We start from the raw sequence: 21,779 nt of genomic DNA on the forward strand, positions 1-21,779 counted from the left end.
TCTGCAGGGAACTGTCTAAAGTGGGCCTTGGATTGTCTGCGCTTCCCAGGTCTAAGCCACTCAGGTTCAGGTTCTCGGGTACTCGACAAAGGCACAGACTCGTTTGGGCTTGAGTTTTGTGCCCTTCCCAGGTCCGAGCAGCTCAGGCGACCAGGTGCTTAGTGGGCACACACTCCCCAGGTGCAGTGCGTCTCATCACCTCTCCCGTCCCAGCGCTCAGTTTCCTCGGTGCACAGTGGGAGCGCCATCTCAGGTGTGCCATGTGTCTCTTCTCGGGAGCTGATCTCTGGCTGCAACCCTCCCAGTGGATGTCAACCGTCCAGGATCCCAGGAAGACTTGGTTAACAACTGGGAGCCTGCAGACAGTTTGGTAGAGGATGCCATCTCTGGGGCCAAGATTGCCCTTTTCCGGCTCTGGCTGCCACCCGCCTGCCTCCCAGTCCTCAACCTGTCTCCTCAGGTATTGGCTCAGTCCTTTGTTCTGTGAGCGAGCCCTGCGGTGCCTTAGGTTAGGGTTTTCCATGGGAAATTTCTTTCTTTTTTTCCTCTCTCTCTGAGTTTGGGTTGCTATCTCACATTAGCACCCTCAGATTGCCCTCAGGGCATTCAGGCCCAGTCCTTACCCTAAGCAACGCAGCCCATGCCTCCCTATTCAGCCCCTGCTTGCTGGTGTCAGACGCAAGCATCTGGGCTACTTCTCTGCTGGGAGTTGCCATTAGGCACATAATCCGTGGGTTTTATTTATTTATTTTTCTTCCTGGTTATGTTGCCCTCTGAGATTCCAAAACTCCCCACAGATCCGCCAGTGAGAGGGTTTCCTGGTGTTTGGAAACTTACCCTCTTTTACGACTCCCAACTGGGATGGGTCCATCCCTAACTCTTTTGTCTCTCTTTTTATCTTTTATATTTGTCCTACCTCCTTTTGAAAACAATGGGCTGCCTTTCTGGGTGCCTGGTGTCCTCTGCCAGCATTTAGAAGTTGTTTGTGGTATTTGCTCAACATTCAAGTGTTCTTTAGATGAATTTGTGGGGGAGAAATTGATCTCCCCGTCCTATTCCTCCGCCATCTTAGGACCACCCCTATCGTTGCCTTTTCTTTTTCCTGTATTGTTCACCAGACCCAATTCATCAGCAAGTAATATGTATCCTGCCTAGTATATGTTGCTCTCAAATCTGTTCTCTTCCTTCCATACCTTTTGCTTTTGTCTGTTAGATCCTGCCTCACTAATTATTGCAGCAGTTCCTTTATTTGCCTTCTTACTGTCAGTCTTGTTTCCTGTCAATGAATTTGACTGAAGCTAGAGTGATCTTTCTAAAGGTTAAATTGGATCATGCCACCATCCTCGGCTTAGAATTCTTCTGTCTTCTCTCTGACTTTACATTCAAGTATAAACTCTTTAAAGTTAAACACAAAGATCCATAGGATTTGACTTTTGTCTGCTTTTTCAACTTCAACTTTCACGCCTTTAAACAATCTCTACTCATTGTCAGGCTTCTTTCACTTTCTACTCTTTATTATTTCAAAAACTAATATGAAAAATTAGGAAGATATGTATGTTGAATATCTTAAATATTTTTAATAAGTATCTCAAATCCTCACTTTAAAAATTTCTTTAATTTGTACTTCTTTCACTTTTTATTCATTTTTTACATATTAAAACTTTATAGTATTTTAAAAATAGACAAAGAACCATTTAGGCTATCATCAGCAAATATTGATTATCATTAACTACATAATTATATTTAACATGATTTTTTGATCATTCATTTCATGGGTTCTATGGATCTCAAAAGTGAATCCATAAAGTATCTTAGTCTCCTTTATGTTATGTTATATAAGTAACTTTATGTTATATAACTTTATATAAGTAACTTTATGTTATATAACTTATATAACATAAGTCTCCTTATATTGAAGTAAGCTACCAGTTCATAGATTTCAGAAAGAAGTTACATGTTGAGATGAATCCTGACATACCCTCTAAGACAGCTAAGCTTTTAGTAATCTAATTGTAGAAATGGAAAATCTGGAAATTGAAATGAGATCCTTCTCCAAATAGTCAACTTTCAAAACATGTGAGCTAATTTTTCTTTAGAGATAATAGTCTTATTTGTTCTTTTTGACATGAATATAGTGATTTCATTAAATTCTCAATTGTAGGATAATGGTATGCTCAATTGAAGTCTGGGAACAAAAAAATTGGTGGTGATTGTGGTTTAGTCACTAAGTTGTGTCTGACTTTTGAGATCTCGTGAGCTGTAGCCCACCAGGCTCCTCTGTCCGTGAGATTTTCCAGGCAAGAATACTGGAGTAGTCTGCCATTTCCTCCTCCAGGGGGTCTTCCCGACCTTGGGACCAGACCTGTCCTCTCCTGCATTGCAGGCAGATTCTTTACCCCTGAGACACTAGAGAAGCCCTAACAAAAACATTAGAGCTTTTTATATGAAATCCACTTATTCTGATACCCAGAGAGCCTGGTAAAAATAGGAAGAGATTAATAGGGATGTGTGTGTGTGTGTGTTTAACTTTTGAAGATACATGGGATGTTCCATTTCTGCCTGCAATGAAATTTATCAAGAATTATAGTCAGACTAAAAATTGCTCTCAGAGTGATTATACCTTTTCTAATATCACCTACTGATTTTACAGTAAATGTCTAGGCTACAAAAGTTGAGATGAGAACACAATTCATTTTACTTGACTCTGTTAAAAATAGCATTATCAAACATTTTGTAATGTTTCTCTCATATATTGGGCTGTCTCAAAGAAATAAACCTCCACTTGCTCTCATGACAGTAGACAATAAATTGACTGATATAATTCAGTTGAGAAGTTGAAAAATGCATTGAAAATAATGGGGCATAACATTGTAGGGTTAACATTTATTCATAGATGATGCAATTAAATAAAACAGGCATTAACTTCAAGGTCAGTCAGTAAAGTAATAAAATTGAATATTTTAATTGAATTGTAATTGCTTCCCATTGATACATGCAAGTAAAGTAAAATAGATGTCAGCTCTGCAAATTATGGCTCTTCCTCCTAATTAATTTCTTAATTCTGCATGGAGTTATCTAGTGCCTAGGTCTTGTTGTGGGTTTATTCATCCACCCAGCTTCCATCAAGGAATGTCTATAATACATGATTAAATGCTTAGGTGTCAGGATTTATGGTAATTTTTTTTATACTTTGGAAAAAATTTTGTTAATAACTTTAACTTATTAATGTATTTATTAATTTATTAATATTGGGCTTCCCTGATAGCTCTGTTGGTAAAGAATCCGCCTGCAATGCAGGAGACCCCAGTTTGATTCCTGGGTTGGGAAGATCCCCTGGAGAAGGGAAAGGCTACTCACTCCAGTATTCTGGCCTAGAGAATTCCATGGACTGTATAGTCCTTGGGATTACAAAGAATTGGACATGACTGAATGAATTTCATTTTCACTTTTGTTATTAATATTTTTTGATGTTTGCATTTATATAAATGTTATTAGTATCTCGATTATAAAGGTTTTCATAAGGGAACTAGAAACACTGAAACACATTCCACAACTGACTGATTCAGGAGATAAATTGAACAGACTGTTAGGGTTTTGGTGAAGCACAGTTTATGTCCTTTCATGACCCAGCCTTCACTAGAGAAGAGACACCTAAATTGAATGAATCTGAAAAAGAAACATTTTTTTCAAAAACTAGGATAAATTGAAGCTTTTAGATAAAGTTGAATTGCATTGAAAAAGCCCATGAACCACTGTGGCTTTTTCATAGGCTTTTCACAGTCCCTCAAAGGTTTCTAACATTGTATAAAATAAAATGGGAATGATGACATTACAAAGATTAGGATAGAGATTTCAAATTATACTGAAATTGTATTGGGTCTAGATACTAGCATTTATTCAAAGTAAGAGAAGATTATGACTTTGGACTGGCTACACTTACCAGTTAAATGCCTACTGCTTAAAAATTGAAAATAGAATGAATGTATAAGATGGATCTTAAAATTACTGAGGTATTGTTATATATTCATATATTCTAAAATGGTTCTATATAGTGAGTCATTTGAGAGCAAATATAATGGTGTATTAGCATCTTTCTTTAGCTGAGCTTAGAAATATAAATGAATTCTTGTTGATAAAACAAATAAATTAAACTAAGAAGTTATTTATTTTTTAAGCTTTGTGTTAAATGTTAACTCAAACATTGACTTTATTATTTAAAATATTTCTCGCTAAAGTACTTAAATCATAAATCCAGTGATAAATGTATTTTATTGATACTAATATGACCCTGCCCTTCCATTCTCACTTATGAAGGATCTTAAATGTCAGAATTCTCTGTGCATATCATCTAGTTAGAAAATACCAAAACCAAAATACATGAGATAAAAATTAACATCTTTGAGCTTCATAATTATAGATAAGCTAACAGGTTTGTTTTTTATGTTGAAGTGATCTGTCTCTCCAGATCCTTGTTTTAAAATTATCTTAATAACTGTCTTCTTCCATTTAGAGAAATTAAATATCATAAAGATTGTACATACAATGCTAAGATGTTTCTAAATGAAGAAACTTGTGAAAAAATGTGTAAGAAAATTAAATATTCATTTATTATATTTATAAAAATAAGTTACAAAGAGTTTTCATTTGCATATAGTTTAGTATTTATGGAAACATCAGTGTTTTAGGCAGTAAAAAATTTCTTGAGAAAAGTTCCATATCTAAGTATATTCCAGGGTAGTATGAATAATCTTCCTACCACATCCCTGACTAGCATCATCCCACGTGTGATGGTATACCAGTTTAGAAGAGATCTCAGAGATGAGGGTGTCTTTAGGCCATTGATTTCTCAAGGTCAGGAGCTTGAATTGCTAGGGATCTCTGGATCTAATCCAAGAAAATATTTTATAAAAACAATTTGAAGTATATGTCTTATGATAAGGATCATGAGATCCCCAGTAATTTGTCACTTTATAATGAACAGAAAAATGAAAGGAAAGACAGATTGCACTTGGGCTGAGTAACCAGCATCAGAAGAAAAGGACTTGAGTAGACATTACCAACCACAGTAACAAATGTGTATTATATATAGTGTTAATTTAAAGTAGAAAGATTAATTGAGATAAATATGTACACTGTTGTGTGAAATCTAGACAAGCTATTTCATTATTAAAACTTAGATCTTTTTGGAAATGAAATTTAGCCTATTTAAATAGTATCATCTCATGAGATATAATAAAAATTGCTAAATTATTTGGTAGGCCAAGGATGCCTACCAAAGTCACCAGACATAATCTCTGATATATTTACGATGTGTCAAAATTGCTTGTTTCTCAGGTCCCATGTTTCCTTGGGATTACATGTCCATTGGAATAATCTACTGATGTGTGTATGTGAAGTGTCAATACTAATTGGTCTGCCCTGTGTGAAATATCTAAATCATCAGACTGTGGCTGAAAATAACACCTACCATCCTCACCAAACATGATGTAGACCCTATTGCCAAAATATAAAGACTTACACATGCAGCGTATTTCATTATTAGCTCTGGAAAAAATGTACTGCTTTTATTTTAGCTATTTTTCCTAGTGAAATGATATGTAATGTGTTTCAGAAAAATATTTGAAAATCTTCCTTAAAGCTTTAAAGTTTTTTTTTTTTAATTAGAAGCTAATTACTTTACAATATTGTGGTGATTTTTGCCCTATATTCACATGAATCAGCCATGGGTGTACATTAGTTCCCCATCCTGAACCTCCCTCCCACCTCTCTCCCCATCCCATCCCTCAGGGTCATCCCAGTGCACCAGCCCTGAGCACACTGCCTCATGCATTGAACCTGGACTGGCGATCTGTTTCACATATGATAATATACATGTTTCAATGCTATTCTCTCAAATCAGCGCACCCTCGCCTTCTCCCAGAGTCCAACAGTCTGTTGTTTACATCTGTGTCTCTTTTGCTGTCTCGCATATAGGGTCATCGTTACCATCTTTCTAAATTCCATATATATGCATTAATATACTGTATTGATGTTTTTCTTTGTGATTTATTTCGCTCTGTGTAATAGGCTCCGGTTTTATCCACCTCATTAAAACTGATTCAAATGCATTCTTTTTAATAGCTGAGTAGTATTCCACTGTGTATATGTACCACAGCTTTCTTATTCATTCATCTGCCAATGGACATCTAGGTTGCTTCCATGTCCTGGCTATTGTAAACAGTGCTGTGATGAACATTGGGGTACACGTGTCTCTTTCAATTCTGGTTTCCTCAGTGTGTATGCCCAGCAGTGGGATTGCTGGGTCATATGGCAGTTCTATTTCCAGTTTTTTAAGGAATCTCCACACTCTTCTCCATAGTGGCTGTACTAGTTTGCATTCCCACCAACAGTATAAGAGGGTTCCCTTTTCTCCACACCCTCTCCAGCATTTATTGTTTGTAGACTTTTTGATAGCAGCCATTGTGACCTGCGTGAGATGGTACCTCATTGTGGTTTTGATTTGCATTTCTCTGATAATGAGTGATGTTGAGCATCTTTTCATGTGTTTGTTAGCCACCCTGTGGGTGGTATTGAACAAGTGGCTTGTCAAGTTTTCCTGGTTAGGGAAGCTCACGTCGGTGTTCTGGTAGGTGGAGCTGGATTTCTTCTCTCTGGAGTAGAATGAAGTGTCCAGTAGTGAGTTTTAAGGTGTCTCTGGGTTTGATGTGACTTTTGGCCACCTGTATTTTTGTGCTCAGGATTATGTTCCTGCTTTGTTGGAGAATTAGCTTAGTATGTCTTGCTCTGAAACTTGTTGACTCTTGGGTGGAACTTGGTTTCAGTGTAGGTATGGAGGCTTTTGGTTGAGCTTTTGTCAATTGATGGTCCCTGAATTCAGGAGTTTTCTGGTGTTCTCAAGTTTTAGATTTAGGCCTCCTGCCTCCAGCTTTCAGTCTTATTCTTATAGTAGCCTCAAGACTTCTCCATCGATACAGCTCCAATGATAAAACATCTAGGTTAATGGTGAAGAGATTCTCCACACTGAGGGACACCCAGAGAGGTTCACAGAGTTACGTGAAGAAGAGAAGAGGGAGGGGGGAGATAGAGGTGACCAGGAGGAGAAGCGGGGGAATCAAAAGGGGAGAGACCAGTCTAGCCAGTAATCAATTCCCTATTTGTGTACACAGTCTGGAACACTCAGAGAGGTTCACGGAGTTCCACAGAGAAGAGGAAGGAAGGAGATAGAGGTGACCAGGAGGAGAGGAGGGGCAGTCAAAAGGAGAGAGACTAATCTAGCCTGTGATCAGTCCCCTCAGTTTTCTCCACAGCCCAGAAAACCCAGAGAGATTCTCAGAGTTAAGTAGAGAAGAGAAGGGGGAGGGAGGAGATAGAGGGGGGCTGGAGGAGGAAAAAGGAGTGTCAAAAGGGGAGAGAGCAATCAAGCCAGTAATCACACTCCTAAGTTAAAATAAGTACTGATTTTGGTTTCGTCAAGTACAGAATTGATAACAAATACCAAAAAGCAAAGGTTAAAAATCTAGAATAGATGTTAGACTCTCAAAAATACAGTATTAAAAAAGCAAAACAAAATCGTGAAAGTCATATAAAAAAATATGAAATTTGCCTTAAAAATAGGGCCTTTTTTTAAGGTAATAGGTTTAAAAATGAAAATTAAGGGAGTAATAACATAAAATAAAATTTTTTTAATTTTAAAATGATAATAAAATATGTCTAGGAATTTCTCTGGTGCTGTTGTGGGCAGTGTGTGGCAGTTCAGTTTCACATAGTTCCTTGTTCCACCTTATACTTCTTCTCAAGGTCTATAGGTCCCTTCCAGTGTAGCCAGTGCTAACTACAGGGTTTTAATCTGTTGCACCTGTCACTTCCAAAGCTGTTCCCTCTTCTTTGTTTATTTTGGCTTCCTCTGTTTGCAAATCTCTTCAGTATCTAACTTCCACCCTGACACAAGGGGGCGAAGGTGCTCATTCGTTTAGGCTCACTTGTTCAGTTGTGCTGCGGGAAGGGAGGAACACTGGAAACAAATATCACTGGCATGTGTGGGAAGTGCTCACAGTGCCTGGGCCACACTGGGTTTGCCTCCCACTCACGGCCTGTGTGCTTTTCCGGTCTACACTGTTCAGGCTCCAGGTTGCTCTGCCGGGGAAGTGGGCCCTGAGTTGCATGCACTTACCAGATCTACGCCACTCAGATTCAGGTTCTCGGGTACTGCACAAGGGCACAGACTCAGTTGGGCCTGCATTTTGTGCCCTTCCCAGGCCCGAGCAGCTCAGGCGATCAGAAGCTTGGCGAGTGGTACTCTTCCCAGCTGGGCGGTAAGTCTTATCACCTTGTCCAGGTCCCAGCTGCTCAGTGTCCTGGGTGCACAGTGGGAACACTGTCTCAGGTGTGCCGTTGTCTCTTCTGAGGCACTCATCTCTGGCTGCGACCTTCCTGACAGATGTCAACCGTCCGGGTTCCCAGGAAGACTTGGTTAGCAACTGGGAACCTGCTCACAGTTTGCTAGGGGATGCTGTCTCTGGGGCTGAGTTTGCCCCTTTCCTTCAGGCTCTGACTGTCACCAGCCTGCCTCCCTGTCTCCAGCAGGGGATCAGCTGGTCCACAGCTGGCTAACTCTCCTCTGGTATTCGCTCAGTCCTTTGTTCTGTGAGTGGCCTGGCAGTGCTTTAGGTTAGAGCTTTTTGCAGGAAAGTTCTCTCTCTCTTCTTTTTTTTTTTTTTTTCCCCTCTCTGGCTATCCCACAGTTTGGGTTACTATTTCATGTTAGCTCCCTCAGATTGCCCTCATGGCATTCAGGCCCGGTCCTTACCCTAAGCAGTACAGCCAGTGCCTCCCTGTTCAGCCCCAGCTTTCTGGTGGCTGATGCGAGTGTCTAGGCTACTTCTCTGCTGGGAGTTGCAGTTAGGCACTTAATCTGTGGGTTTTATTCATTTATTTTTTCCTCCTGGTTATGTTGCCCTCTGAGATTCCAAAACTCCCCACAGACCCGCCGATGAGAGGGTTTCCTTGTGTTTGGAAACTTCTTTTTTAAGACTCCCTCCCCAGGATGGATCTCTGTCCCTAACTCTTTTGTCTCTCTTTTTATCTGTCGTTTTTTGTCCTACCTCCTTTTGAAGACAATGGCTGCCTTTCTGGGTGCCTGGTATCCTCCGCGAGTGTTCAGAAGTTGTTTTGTGGTATTTGCTCAGCGTCCAAATGATCTTTCGATGAATTTGTGGGGGGGAAAGTGGTCTCCCCATCCTATTCCTCCACCATATTAGGACTGCCCCCCAAAGCTTTAAAGTTTTATTTATTCTAATTGTTTCAGCTCCATGGAATTTTCAGTGCTTATCCTAGGAATAAATAAATTGAAAATATTTCTCTGAATATATAAAAATCTTGAAATAATCAACTAATTTTTACCATGGTATGCTTCTATGATGAATATGGGTTCATCTGGAAAAAATGTTCTCAGTGTGACTTATGTTTACATATTTTACTGACTCTCTTATCTAAAGGCAAGCCAAATCACTTTACCGGTATGTCATGGAATACAGCCATCTTTGAAATGAGATATAACAGATATTTCTCTAATAGTCCAGACCTGGGGCCTGATGATTTTGCAGTGAATTTAAAGATTGCAAGGAAAATGGGAAGACTCTGGATTTGATCTTTCAATGCCCACCTATATAAAGCCATGTGCTCTTAAAATACTTTTCATGTGTCTTAGATAGGCGTTTATTTACTCCCAGATCCTTATTAAGAACACAAAACATAAATTCATAGATTCAGTCATGAGAGACTGAAAGCATTATAAACATCACTGTGAATTAGGAATGAATAGAATACAAAATAGTTCAGAACTGAAGTTGTGGGGCTGTACTACCAAGGGTCGGGAAATAGGCAAAAGTAATTGGACAATTATAGCCCTCTATGAGGGAGAACCTGAAAAAGATAAAAATAAAGCATCCACTAAAAAAAAACAATCAGAAAACTAAATACTCAAAACTGCATGATGTGAAAAGAGACGATTAGAAATTTCGGCAATGAAATATGGTCATTTAAAAAACAAAATATTCAGTGGGCAGAATAAACTGTAGATGAACCAAGTCAAAGAGAGAATGGGTGAAGCAGAAAAAAATAATTCACCCAGAAGGCAATTCCTAGGTCAGAAAGATCCCCTGGAAAAGGGAATGGATAGCCACTCCAGTATTCTGCCTAGAAAGTTCCATGGACAGAGGACCCTGGAGGGCTGCAGTCTATGGAGATCGCAAAGAGCTGGACCTGACTGAGTGACTAACACTTTCCTGTGGTTTTGAATGTGTGTTAAAAATTACCAGTGATTACTGAAAGAGTAGGAATCTAGTATACAGCTTTCTAATCAGCCAAGAAAACAAACAAAACACTGTTTTGATCTTTTTTGTTTGTTTATTTTTTGGTATCAGGCAGAAAGTGGCAAAGGAAAAATGATATATAAAGTTTAATATAACAAGAAGTCCACAATAAGGTGACAGAAACAGGTCCAGAAAAAAAAATGTAGAATATAAAAAATATAAAATATTTAAGCTCAATTCTGTGAACTTGTATTTATAAGATAGAATAAAATTTTTCAAACCCTGGTTATGTATAAATCAGAAAAATATTAACAAAAGAAAGCTGATATTATAATGTTGATAAATAGAATGTATGATAAAAGTCATATGTGGAGATGAAAAGCTCACCACTTCTTGATAAAGGAATAATACTCTCAAAAGTTTTAGATATTATGAATTTGTATGTGACAGCTTATTTCTCAAGCATATAAAACAAAACTGACAGAATTATAACAAACTATTAAAACCAAAATCGTACTGAGAGGTTATACCACCCCTTTATTTGAAATAATAGTTCATGTAAATAAAATATTAGTAAGGTCATAGAAGATTTGAACAGCAGAATTAACAAGGTCACAATTTTGTGTGTTTAAGTATAAAATCTTATTTTGCAAAACGAAGATCATGGCATCCAGTCCCATCACTTCATGGCAAATAGATGGGAAAACAATGGAAACAGTGAGAGACTTTATTTGGGGGGGCTCCAAATCACTGCAGATGGTGACTGCAGCCATGAAATTAGGAGACACTTGCTCCTTGGGAAAAAAGCTATGACCAACCTAGAGAGCATATTAAAAAATAGAGACTTTGCCAACAAAGGTCCGTCTAGTCAAAGCTATGGTTTTTCCAGTAGTCATGTATGGATGTGAGAGTTGGACTATAAACAAAGCTGAGTGCAGAAGAATGGATGCTTTTGAACTGTGGTGTTGGAGAAGACCCTTGAGAGTCCCTTGGACAACAAGGAGATCCAACCAGTCCATCCTAAAGGAAATCAGTCCTGAATATTCATTGGAAGGACTGATGCTGAAGCTGAAGAACTGACTCATTGGAAAAGACTCTGATTCTGGGAAAGACAGAAGGCAGGAGAAGAGGATGACAGAGGATGAGATGGTTGGATGGTATCACCGACTCGATGAACATAAGTTTCAGCAAGCTCCCGAGAGTTAGTGATGGACAGGGAAGCCTGGCATGCTGCAGTCCACAGGGTCACAAAGAGTTGGACACGACTGAATGACTGAACTAAACTTGCTCTCTACAGATCCACTTTCCAAGCACAGATGGGGCATGTATAATATTTAATAATCTAAAAGTCATGAAGGAACTTTACCAAATTTTGAAGAATTATAGTATAAAGATATAGTCTTGACCATATGCAGTCAAATTAGAAAGAAAAAAGTAGTAGAAGTAAACAAACATGTTTGATACAAGAATAATCTTAAATAACAATAAAAATGACAAAATATTGACACTGAATGACAACAAATGTGCCACTTTCAAATCTTTTGGGATGCAGCTAAATTGTTATTTAAAATCTTTCTATGTAAAAAATAAGAAATATGTAAATATAAATGAATCAAGTGTTCAAATCAAGAATCTAGAATAAACTACAGAACAAATATAAATAGAAGCAAGGAAGTAATAAAAGTATGAGTAAAGTTTATGAAATTAAAATTGGAGAAAATATTAAAAACAGCAAAAAACTTGCACCTTCATGAAACTCCCCAAATTGCCAAATATGTGACAAAATCTATCTAAAGTAAAAGACCAATCACCAATAAAGTCTTCTACCCTATGTGAATTCATGAAATAAATAGCTTTTGTTTAGAGATGTTTCAGTATTATTAAGAAAAGATGATGAGTAGTCTATTAGAAAAATGGTCAAATATGAAGAGTCATTTCACAGTAAAAAATAAAAATTATAAATCTGGCTGCAAATTTCTGAAACACATGTTCCACTGTAATCATACAAGAGTTGCTGTTCAGTCGCCAGTTAGTATCCAACTCTTTGCAACCGCATGGACTGTAGCATGCCAGGCTTCCCTGTCCCTCATCATCTCCTGGAGTTTGCCCAAATCATGTCCATTGCATCAATGATGCCATCCAACGAACTCATCCTGTTACCCTTTTTTCCTCCTGCCTTCAGTTTTCCCCAGCATCAGGGTCTTTTCCAATAAGTCCCCTGTTCACATCAGGTGGCCAAAGTATTGGAGCTTCAGCTTCAGCATCAGTACTTCCTATAAGTATTCAGGGTTGATCTCCTTTAGGATTGACTGGTTTCATCTCCTTGCTGTTCAGGGGACTCTCTGGAGTCTTCTCCAGCACTACAGTTTGAAAGCATCAATTCTTCGGCACTCTGCCTTTTTTATGGGCTTCCCTTGTGGCTCAGACGGTAAAGCGTCTGCCCGCAATGCGGGAGACCCAGGTTCATTTCCTGGGTCGGGAAGATCCCCTGGAGAAGGAAATGGCAATCCACTCCAGCACTCTTGCCTGAAAAATGCCATGGACGGAGGAGCCTGATATGCTACAGTCCATGGGGTCGCAAAGAGTCAGACACGACTGAGTGACTTCACTTCACTTCACTTCACTTCACTCACATCTGTACATGACTACTGGAAAGACCATAGCCTTGACTATATGGACCTTTGTCAGCAAAGTGATATCTTTGCTTTTTAACACACTGTCTAGGTTTGTCATAGCTTTCCTGCCAAGAACCAATCGTCTTCTGTTTTCATGGCTGTGGTCACCAGCCACAGTGATTTTAGAGCCCAAGAAGAAATCTATCACTGCTTCCAGCTTTTCTCCTTCTATTTGCTGTGAACTATGGGTATCCAAAATCACTGCAGATGGTGATTGCAGCCATGAAATTAAAATACCTTTACTCCTTGGAAGGAAAGTTATGACCAACCTAGACAGCATATTAAAAAGCAGAGAGATTACTTTGCCAACGAAGGTCCGTCTAGTCAAGGCTATGGTTTTTCCACTAGTCATGTATGGATGTGAGAGTTGGACTCTAAAGAAAGCTGAGCGCTGAAGAATTGATGCTTTTGAACTGTGATGTTGGAGAAGACTCTTGAGAGTCCCTTGGACAGCAAGGAGATCCAACCAGTCCATTCTAAAGGAGATCAGTCCTGTATGTTCATTGGAAGGACTGATGTTGAGGCTGAAACTCCGATACTTTGGCCACCTTATGCGAAGAGCTGACTCATTTGATAAAACCCTGATGCTGGGAAAAATTGAGGGCAGGAGGAGAAGGGGACAACAGAGGATGAGATGGTTGAATGATATCACTGACTCAGTGGACATGGGTTTGGGTAGACTCCGGCAGTTGGTGATGGACAGGGAGACCTGGCGTGCTATGGTTCATGGGGTTGGCAAGAGTCAGACACGACTAAGCGACTGAACTGAACTGATAGAGATGCTGTGTTTGGCAGAGGTAGGAAAAGGATTCCATAAACAATACTTTACCCATAAATAAGAGATAAAATTATAACACTCTAGCTATGATAACTGAAAGTAAATTCTACATAAGTTGAATATCTCAATGTGAATACAAAGTTTTAAAACATCAAAAGGAAAATATAAAAGACTCACATTATTTCCTTGGGGAAGGAAAGAATTTATTACAAAGAAAGGAAAAACATTTTTAAGTAACAATTCTTTTGACTACTATAAGGTTAAAGTTTTTATGTTTATCAAAAGACCTTCCCCCAATAAAAAAGTGTAATAACAAGCCACTGGTTAGAAAAATGTTTACTGTGCCCATATGATGAAGGATTAGCATTCAGAATATATCAAGAACAATGAATCATCAAATAAAAGGGAAAACAACATTTAAAAAACCAAATGATTTTAATAAGCAGTTCACGGAAGTGAAAACCTGAATGAATGGGCAATGAAATATGGAAAAGTCCTTATTTTTAATAGTAATCATAAGTTAAAAATTAATACAAGTATGCAAAACATTTTTTATGTCTGTGTATATCAGATTGGCAAAGATGAAAAATCTGATATTAAACTGTTTTCATATTATGGGAACTAGGGATATATTTCCTTGATGGTAAAAGTACAAAGTAACAATACTTCTTTGGAGAGCAATTTGGCAATATATAGTAGACTTGAAGATTACATATATAGGTATAAATATATATATATAAAATAGCAATTATAGTTTTTCTACACTATCATGGTAATTTTACATATATGCATATTTAATGCAGCATAGAAAGTTCTTCCTAGTAGAAAAACAAACATTAGAAATAAGGCATTGCCCAGCTGTCCACCTACTGGAAAATGGGTATGTAAATTCCATAATGAAATAGAACAGTAAAGATGGATGGACCAGAGCCACAGTAATCAATATAAATAAATCTTTCATTAACAAAGGGAACTGGAAAAAAACAAAAGTTATCATTCATGTTAAAATTTGATATACATGAACAATATCAAATATTGTTTTGGATATGTACACTTGTAATAAAATTATAAAAGCATAGTTGGGAAATACTCGATAAGAGTGGTTATTCATGTTGAAAGACTAAGGAAAATAGATTAATTAGGGGTAGAAATACTATGAAATTCTATTATGGTGTTTATTTCTTGAAGTTGTGGAGGAAATATGGCAAGATATTAATGTTTATTAAATCTGAGTGATGATTACATATGTGTTTGTCTCAAATTATTTCATTTACTTATTCATTTTAAACTTTGAAAAGTGTTCTACATGAATAGAGACTAGAATAAGTCAGTGATTACTTCATCAATGTGTTTAGCCAGCCAACTGAAATTTTGCTTTTAGTGAATACACCGCAATAAGGGTGCCATGAAGGGAGTTGACTTAATTTACCTAGTGCTACTAATTTGAGTTGTTTGCTTTGGCTTTACCTTGTAAGAATCCTCAATCTTTATCTGACTTCCCTTTTATTATCCTGTATGTGATTATAACAAATATCATGTTACCAAAACAGGTATCCAACTAGAAGCAGAAAATTGTTACTCAGTTTGTATACTCAATAAGCTAAATGGTTTAAACCAATAAAAATGTAAAAATAGCATATTTAAATAAGCTTAAGTTACTACAAATACTGTGGATGTAAATATCTAAAATAAGTTCTTTCATTTCATAGCTGAATTGTGGCATATGATTTTTTTCCCCTGAAAGATGAATTTTGGAATGTGGGAAGAGTTCATGTTGTCCACAGTAGTCAACCTATACCCCATCACTCACATAAATTCTGCTATTATCAGTTGGAACACTTTCATCAGAGATTATACATATGCTACTGGTACTGTAATGATTTTTCAGAGTTTCTTTTTTTCTTAGAAAACAGTGTCACACAAGTGGTCATTAAAATAAGCTATCATTTAATTTGGTGATATTTCTGTTCATATGTTATTAAGTGAATTAATTATATAGGCTTACAGTCTACCACTCTCTTGTTTTCTACTTTTATTCTCCAAGTAAGTTTGAAATTTATACAAAATAGGTGTGTCAGAAAAATTCTCACTGTTGTCTCCATGAGTAAAAACAAATTATAATAATTAAAATGCCTTGGATTTAAATTTCATATCTTTGAAATGATAGTTTTTTCCTATCCTAATTATAGTTCCTCAAAAATGAAAAATGAATTGAAACAATACATCTAGTAGTTGATGAAGTGCAATTAAAATGAATTGGAATGAAGCTTATTTTTCAGGAGCAAGAAAAGCAGTTACCCAAGGGGAATAGAAAAATAAATACTAGCAAAGTAAATTTTACTTTAGGATCAGCGCAATTTAAAATATATATACACTAGTTTCCTAGGCAAAGAGGAACCAAGGGAATGGAAATGTGTTTTTATACCTCTGGTTTAATAGTTATGTAAAAAAATATTTGACTTTTCTTGGCAGGTTTAGATCCAGAGAAGCATCTTGGAAAAACCTTGGATCAAATGGAGCCCTATCTCTTAGAGGTAAGAATTTAGAGTATTTCTCAAAATACAGGCATCTAAAGGAGGAAAATAAACAATGCCATGATATGCTGGTTATACAATCAATTTTTAGAAATTCTCAGATACATTGATGATACTACTTTGTGAAAAAATTAAACTTCTGATGGGTATAAAAGCGTTTAAAATTAATTACAAAAGTTATGACTACTTTGTTGAGCTCACTAAAAGAATAAAGTAAGCTATATTAAAAAGGAAATTGTTTGTCAAAAAGTTTACTTTTATTTTCCCTGGTAACTCAGACAGTGAAGAATCTGCCTGCAATGCAAGAGACCTGGGTTTAACCCCTGGGCCAGGAAGATCTCCTGGAGAAGGGAATGGCAGCCCACTCCATTAGTCTTGCCTAGAAAATTCCATGGACAGAAGAGCCTGGCAGGCTGCAGTCCATTGCAGCCTGAAAAGAGTTGGACACGACTGAGCAACTGACACTTTCACTTTCAAAGTACAGTCCCTGATGGTCTCCATGATCAGGTGCATTTCCATCAGAAATGGAAGGGAAAATTTCCTTTAGAGATTATCTAATCTAGCCTCTTTTCTTTTACCAATTAGGAAGTTAACTTGCTGAGAAGGAAACAAATTATCCGAAGGCTTCAGGTTACAACTGTTTATCATTGTCAAAGTCTAAATGTATTTTAAATATTAAAGAAAGATCTTGTTATTTTTACTCTATTAACTGTATTATATTTTATTAGGATTAGGGGTCAAATGTTAGGATTAGTATGGCAATTCTGAATTAATGAGAATAGTGTAACTTGGATTTTTGAAATTTTACAGTTACAAAAAATGAAAAAGAAAATCACCCTACTTCTGTGAAAGAAGTAAACTCCTCTATTAAGTTACCATTTTTCCCTCCCATGTTCTTCATCAAATTGTCTCTGAACACTGTTAATGCCAGTACTGTAATATGAACTGTTAGCAGTTATACCCGTCAGTAACTATATGTGTTTCACATTTTTCTTTCAGATATTTGATGATTTTATGGCTTATCAATATGTACCAAATGCTTAGAAATCCCTTAAATGCTCATTTCTTGTTTTATTAAGCATTATGCTTGTACTTAGTCACTGAATTGTGTCTGACTCTTTACAACCCCATGGACTGTAGCCCACCAGGCTCCTCTGTCCATTGGATTTTCCAGGCAAGAATACTGGAGTGGGTTTCCATGTCCTCCTCCAGGGAATCTTCCCACCCAGGGATCAAACCCAGGTCTCTCGCATTGCAGGCAAATTCTTGACTGTCTGAGCCACCAGGAAAGCCCAAGAATACTAGGGTGGGTAGCCTATCCCTTCTCCAGGGGATCTTCCTGACCCAGGAATTAGCCACGCTCTCCTGCATTACAGGTAGATTCTTTACCCAGCTGAGCTACCATGGAAGCCCACCAGGGAAGCCCCTGATTAAGCATTATTAAGCATTATTAAGCATCTAACATGTGCTAGGAAACTCAGTTCAGTTCAGTCACTCAGTCGTGTCTGACTCTTTGTGACAGAGCACGCCAGGCCTCCCTGTCCATCACCAACTCCTGGAGTTTACCCAAACTCATGTCCATTGAGTTGGTGATGCCATCCAACCATCTCATCCTTTGTCATCCCCTTCTCCTCCTGCCTTCAACCTTTCCCAGCATCAGGGTCTTTTACAATGAGTGACGTAAATAGTAAAAGATTTGGAAATGAGCTAGGAAAAGATTTGAAGATGAGCTAGGAAAATAGTAAAAGATTAAAATTGAAATGATTGTATAATTGTGACAAACTATTTTGATTTCTAGATAGTTTGATATCATTTATGATGGACATGGTTACTTTCCATGCCCCTCTGATAGGACTGTTTTCACAGTAATTTGTTCTATGCCCAGCATATCTATGTTCATATCCATTCACTACCATCGGACAATTTTGCTTCTACAAAAGCAGTGTAAATAAATAATGTGATTAAGCTTATGAGGGTGAAAGAAAGGGAACTTCAGAGATAGGAGACTGGAATTTTGTCAAAAGATACTTCTAAAACTTGAAGTTGTGAGGTCAGCTCTCAAGCATGTGTAGATTATTTTTAGAAAAGGCAGGTAAAGCTTTAGAATTACCATGATGTTGATTGTGAATTAACCTGTGTGTTACCATAAGATGTTTAAACACAGAAATTATTTTATTCTACTTCAGCAAGTTCCTCACAAGACCTGACAGTCTTACATTTCACTATAAAAATTCTCTACCCATTCTCCATAATGACCATTTTATTCCCTCTCTGCTCCTCAAGTTTCAAATCCCTTCATATTTTACTGTCAATGTACAAATGGTAGCAAAGTGCTGAATGAATAAAAGCACCATTGAAATAAATAAAAAATACAGGAACATGAAATAATAATACATTTGCAAGGACATAGACAAAAGATACACATGGAATACTTTTAAATATTTTCCTGTGATAAATAAAAGGGGATAAGGAATAGAGATAAATGGGAATTTTTGTTTTTTTATTTATTGAAGTAAAGTTGATGTGCAGTATTATGTTACAGATGTACAATATAGTGATTCAGTTTTTAAAAGTTATACTCCATTTACAGTTATTCTAAATAATATTGACTATATTTCTTGTACTTTATCCCATAGCTTATTTTATATGATAGTTTGTAGCTCTTAATTCTCCACCACTATGTTGCCCATCCCCCATTCCTTTTCTCATTGATAAATAAATGGAAAATTTTAAAATAACAACATAAGGGACTTCTCTGGGGTCCAGTGGCTAAGACTGCACACCCAGTGCAGGGGCCCAGGTTCAGTCCCTGGTCAGGTAATTAAGTTCCTGCATGCCATACCGAAGATCAAAATTCTGTGTGCCGCAACCAAGACCTGGCACAGCCAAACAAATAAGTAAATAAATATTTTTAATAAGACATAAGAATACCTGACTGTTATTGTAGATTTGCAATATGATAAAGTACAAGGTAGCAAAAAAAAGCATAGTTCTTCTGCCCCATGATGCATGTTGCTAATGTGTTGGTGTATTCCCTTATTTTTATTTCCTGAGCTTTTGTTGTACGCTCAAGTTCATATCATTAAATATTTGTACATATTGTATTTGCACGATTTGGTTCAACTATATATATAGTTTATCTCCTTTTTTTCTCATAATATTATGATGTGTTTCAGTTCAGTTCAGTTCAGTCACTCAGTCGTGTCTGACTCTTTGCCAGCCCCATGAATCGCAGCACGCCAGGCCTCCCTGTCCATCACCAACTCCCGGAGTTCACTCAGACTCAGGTCCATCGAGTCAGTGATGCCATCCAGCCATCTCATCCTCTGTCATCCCCTTCTCCTCCTGCCCCCAGTCCCTCCCAGCATCAGAGCCTTTTCCAATGAGTCAACTCTTCTCATGAGGTGGCCAAAGTACTGGAGTTTCAGCTTTAGCATCATTCCTTCCAAAAAAATCCCAGGGCTGATCTCCTTCAGAATGGACTGGTTGGATCTCCTTGCAGTCCAGGGAACTCTCAAGAGTCTTCTATGATGTGTTTACTTTCCCACAAAACTAAATCTATTTGAAAATACAATGGCTATGTAGATTCTATCATATTCATATTCTACATATGAATATATTCTTGTTGGGAATATTGTTGTCTCTATTTGATTAGTACAAAAGTAATTACAGTTATGCATTGTTGAACTTTTCCATTTGATTGGAATACTCCTTAACTGTGATTATATTATACATCATTTTTGTGCATGTCTTACTTTATGTTTTTTTGCTAATGACTTATTACTTGATGTTTATTTTATATTTACTTTAGACTATAACTTTGATGTTAGACAAAAAGCAAATATAAGCAATTTTTTAAATTCAAGTTCAAAATGGGTCATAAAGCAGGGAGGCAACTCTCAATATCAATGCATTTGGCCCAGGAACTGCTAATGACCATACACAGTAATGGTGGTTCAAAAAGTTTTGCAAAGGAGATGAGAGCCTTGAGGATGAGGAGCATAGTGGCTGGCCATCAGAAATTGACAACTACCAATTGAAAGGAGTCATCAAAGCTAATCCTCTTACAACGACAGGATAAATTGCCGAAGAACTCAGCGTCAACCATTCTAAGGTCATTTGGTATTTGAAGCAAACTGGAAAAGTGAAAAAGCTCATTAAGTGGGTTCCTCATGAGCTGGACACAAATCAAAAAATTGTTGTTTTGAAGAGTCATCTTCTCTTATACCACGCAATAGCAATGAACCGTTTCTCAATTGGATCGTGACATGCGACAAAGAGCAGATTTTATACAACAAATGACAATGACCACCTCAGTGCTTGGACCAAGAAAAAGCTCCAAAGCACTTCCCAAAGCCAAACTTGCACCAAAACAAGGTCATGGTCACTGTTTGGTGATCTGCTGCCCATCTGATCCACTACAGCTTTCTGAATCCTGGCAAAACCATTACATCTCAGAAGTATGCTCAACAGATCCAATGAGATGCACTGAAAAAAACAGCAATGCCTGCAGCTAGCATTGGTCAACAGAATGGGCCTAATTCATCTCCACAACAATGCCTGACCACATGTCACACAACCAATGCTTCAAAAGTTGGAACAAATTGGGCTAAGAAGTTTTGCCTCATCCGCCATATTCATTTGACTGCTCACCAACCAGCTACCACTTCTTCAAGCATCTCCACCACTTTTTGTAGGGAAAATGCTTCCATAACCAGCAGGAGGCAGAAAATGCTTTCCAAGAGTTTATCAAACCCCAAAGCATGGCTTTTTATGCTACAGGAATAAACAAACTTATACCTCATTACCAAAAATGTGTTGATTGTACTCGTTTCTATTTTAATTAATAAAGATGTGTTTGAGTCTAGTTATAATGATTTAAAATTCATAGTCTGAAACCACAGTTACTTTTTCAATAACCTAAGTTATTAAAAAGTTATTTCTTTTTAAATTATTATAAATACTATTCTGATTATTATCTTTCCTAGTAAATTTTTGTGTATATTTTTCATTATTACTTTCTTTAGACAAATTCCTAGAAATTATAATTTCTGTATCAAAAAATAAAACATCAAAGCTTATACATTTATTACTCTAAATTAACTATGAAATCATTTTAGCCGTTGCTCCTTAAATTTCTGCAAGTTCCTAAAATTATTATCTGATACATGAACAATGGATTAAAAAATTATTTTATCTTTTGTGCTTCTTTCCCCCAGGATTATTTTCTCATTGTTCAAAAAAGAAGTTGAATTTTAATATAAAATTACATCAAATTTTAAAAGCTTTGGACTGCTCTTTAAATGTTTTTGAAGAATATTCCTATTTTTGTGATATTTTACAATGTTTGTTGAACTCAATCTTTCAAATGATTCTTCATACTTTGCTATGTAAACAACCCTCTGAGTCTTTCTTGCCTCTTACTTATTTCATCATCTCACTTTCATGTCTTATGGTTGATTTTTACCTCTATGTCTTTGTA

General features: G+C 37.1%; 1 protein-coding gene across 1 annotated transcript in view; it reads left to right on the forward strand.

Moving 5' to 3' along the window:
* DPH6 (diphthamine biosynthesis 6) overlaps nucleotides 1–21,779 on the forward strand; it is a 193,973-nt gene that overhangs the window by 140,131 nt on the left and 32,063 nt on the right. Inside the window, exon 6 of the mRNA XM_068965283.1 lies at nucleotides 16,236–16,297. Within this exon, the coding sequence (XP_068821384.1) occupies nucleotides 16,236–16,297 (62 nt within the window). The remainder of the gene's footprint in view (nucleotides 1–16,235; nucleotides 16,298–21,779) is intronic.

Source organism: Capricornis sumatraensis, chromosome 2, assembly GCF_032405125.1.
Source record: "Capricornis sumatraensis isolate serow.1 chromosome 2, serow.2, whole genome shotgun sequence".
Taxonomy (NCBI): domain Eukaryota; kingdom Metazoa; phylum Chordata; class Mammalia; order Artiodactyla; family Bovidae; genus Capricornis; species Capricornis sumatraensis.